At 47.5% G+C, this 2290-nt stretch overlaps 1 protein-coding gene across 1 annotated transcript in view; it reads left to right on the top strand.

Moving 5' to 3' along the window:
* LOC109542020 (prolow-density lipoprotein receptor-related protein 1) overlaps positions 1–2290 on the top strand; it is a 67851-nt gene that overhangs the window by 9205 nt on the left and 56356 nt on the right. The window contains exons 15-20 of the mRNA XM_048662001.1: positions 857–1096; positions 1145–1356; positions 1410–1516; positions 1577–1740; positions 1796–1933; positions 1990–2176. Coding sequence (XP_048517958.1) covers positions 857–1096; positions 1145–1356; positions 1410–1516; positions 1577–1740; positions 1796–1933; positions 1990–2176 — 1048 coding nt within the window. The remainder of the gene's footprint in view (positions 1–856; positions 1097–1144; positions 1357–1409; positions 1517–1576; positions 1741–1795; positions 1934–1989; positions 2177–2290) is intronic.

Here is a 2290-nt window from a genome sequence, read left to right as displayed (position 1 = left end):
GTCTAAAAATTAAAGTTTTCAGCCAAAGACGCGCTCTACGTAAAAAAATCGTAACTTCTAAACGGGGGCAACTGCAAACCTGAAAATTTTCCTTAACATAGTGAATATTTGCATCCTAGAACTGAGAAATTTTCATTGAGATCGCACTGAGTGTTGATTTTTTGCTGCAGTTTGAGTCTAAAAATAAAACTTTGCAGCGAAAAACGCATTCTCCGTAAAAAATCGTTACTTTCAAACTGGGGCAAGTACGCACCTGAAAATTTTCCTTAACATTGTGAACGTCTGCATCCTAGAACTGAAAAATTTTCATTGAGATCGCACTAAATGTTGATTTTTGGCTGCTGTTCAAGCGCGAGTCTAAAAAAGTAAAAAAAAAGTTGGCCCTTGAAACACTAGATGATAATGCCATGGACCAATAAAAAAATTAAAAAAGACAAAACATTTTCAATTCCACAAAGGCGAAAAGGACGACCTGGATGCAGGCTTAGCATTGATTCAAAGTTGGCGGAAGAAGGAAAAGACTCAAAAGAAAAATGTACTAATTGTAAGTAGAACAAGCACGGCAAGCTAGTTGTTCAAACCCGAAAAAATGAGAAGGTTGGAACATCTCAAATATGAGCACCAAAACTTCTCTCTGCAGTGGACAAATGTAAAACTGGTGACCAAACTGGTCAAGCAGTGTTCCAAGATAAATCGATCAACATTGCAACGTAAAAGAAACGAGAAAACCCGAAAATTAGCGCTGGTGGCACCCTCTAAAATAGTGCTACCGGGCTAAATTTTGAGGAGATTATTATTGCATCAGTGGGAAAAACTCATTGTAAGCTCTGAACGGTATTTTGGTGTGATTTTTCAGTTTTCGCTGTTCGGATGGTGGTTGTGTGCCCTTCCATCTGACTTGCGACGGAATCTCCCATTGCGCCGATGGTTCCGACGAAGAGGCTGGTTATTGCAGCTACCGCACTTGTCCGCTCAGCTGGCTGAAGTGTCGCAATAAAAAATGTGTGCCCATGAATGCAACTTGCGATGGAGTGGACGATTGTGGCGACTCGTCCGACGAGCTGGAATGCCGATGTCCCGAGAACGAGTATTTCAGGTAGAGCCTCAAACGACTCCCGGACGTTTTTGACTGGATCTCTTTCAGATGTACCAACGGCGAGTGCGTCTCGAGACTGGTTAAATGCGATGCCGATCCCGATTGTAGGGACAATTCCGACGAAATCGGCTGTCCGATGCCCAATTGTACCCTCCTGCATAACGCGGACTTCCGCAACTGCAACTCCACCACCAACTGCATCCACAAAGACTGGTTTTGCGACGGCGAGGACGACTGCTGGGACAATTCGGATGAAATCGGTATGCGTTCCTGCGAGGCCACTCAACCAGCCTCACTGTCGCCACTTTTTCAGGGTGTCCAAAGCGAGTGGAGGCGTGCGATTGGTTGAGCGAGTGGCAGTGCCAGTCGGGCGCCTGCATCGATTTGACTGCGCGCTGCAACACCAAGCTGGATTGTCAGGTTGGAGATGTTTTAGCGGGGGTTGTTGCTGTTTGGGCTTACGCATTCGGCTGCTTGCAGGACGGGTCCGATGAGGTAAACTGCGGCGTGACCGGGATGGCGTGTCCAGCCAATCATTTCCGTTGTGTGAGCGACGGAAATTGCATTCCGACCTCTTGGGTGTGCAACGGAGTGCCAGACTGCCATGACCAGAGTGACGAGTTGGACTGCAAACACCAATGCGGGTGAGAAATGGGTTTTGTTCAACGAAAAGGGCTCAAGCGTGACTAGTTTTTCCAGAGCCAACAAATTCATGTGTGTGACGGGAGGCGAGTGCATCCCAAAGTCCTGGCAGTGCGACGGTACTCCTGACTGTCCCGATCAGTCCGATGAAACTGAACATTGCAACCATACGGAATGCACCCAGCAGGAGTTCAGGTAACGATGCAGGCTGTCTACTTCAAACACTCTGTATATGCCGGCGATTTTTCTAGATGTAACGCGACAGGCCGATGCATCCCCAAGAGCTGGATGTGCGATGGAGAGGTTGATTGCGAAAACGGCCAAGACGAAAATCCGGCAGGAGGTTGCAACACCAGGACGGCCTGCACTGATCAACAGTTCGAGTGCGGCAAAGGAGGTCATTGCGTGAACCGTTCGTACTACTGCGATGGAGACAAGGTGGGTGGCAAGTCAATGTAAATTGTGGGGATTTTTCATTGAGCCAAGGGGCGAAACACCGAATTTTGCACCTGGCGTTTCAAATGTCCATTTCGCAAAAACTGGACCAGCTAA

Source organism: Dendroctonus ponderosae, unplaced genomic scaffold, assembly GCF_020466585.1.
Source record: "Dendroctonus ponderosae isolate FM_Combo_2020 unplaced genomic scaffold, Dpon_F_20191213v2 Dpon_F_20191213_10, whole genome shotgun sequence".
In the NCBI taxonomy this organism is placed as follows: domain Eukaryota; kingdom Metazoa; phylum Arthropoda; class Insecta; order Coleoptera; family Curculionidae; genus Dendroctonus; species Dendroctonus ponderosae.
Note: the sequence above shows the minus strand (reverse complement) of the source record. Positions and strands in the feature narration are given on the sequence as shown.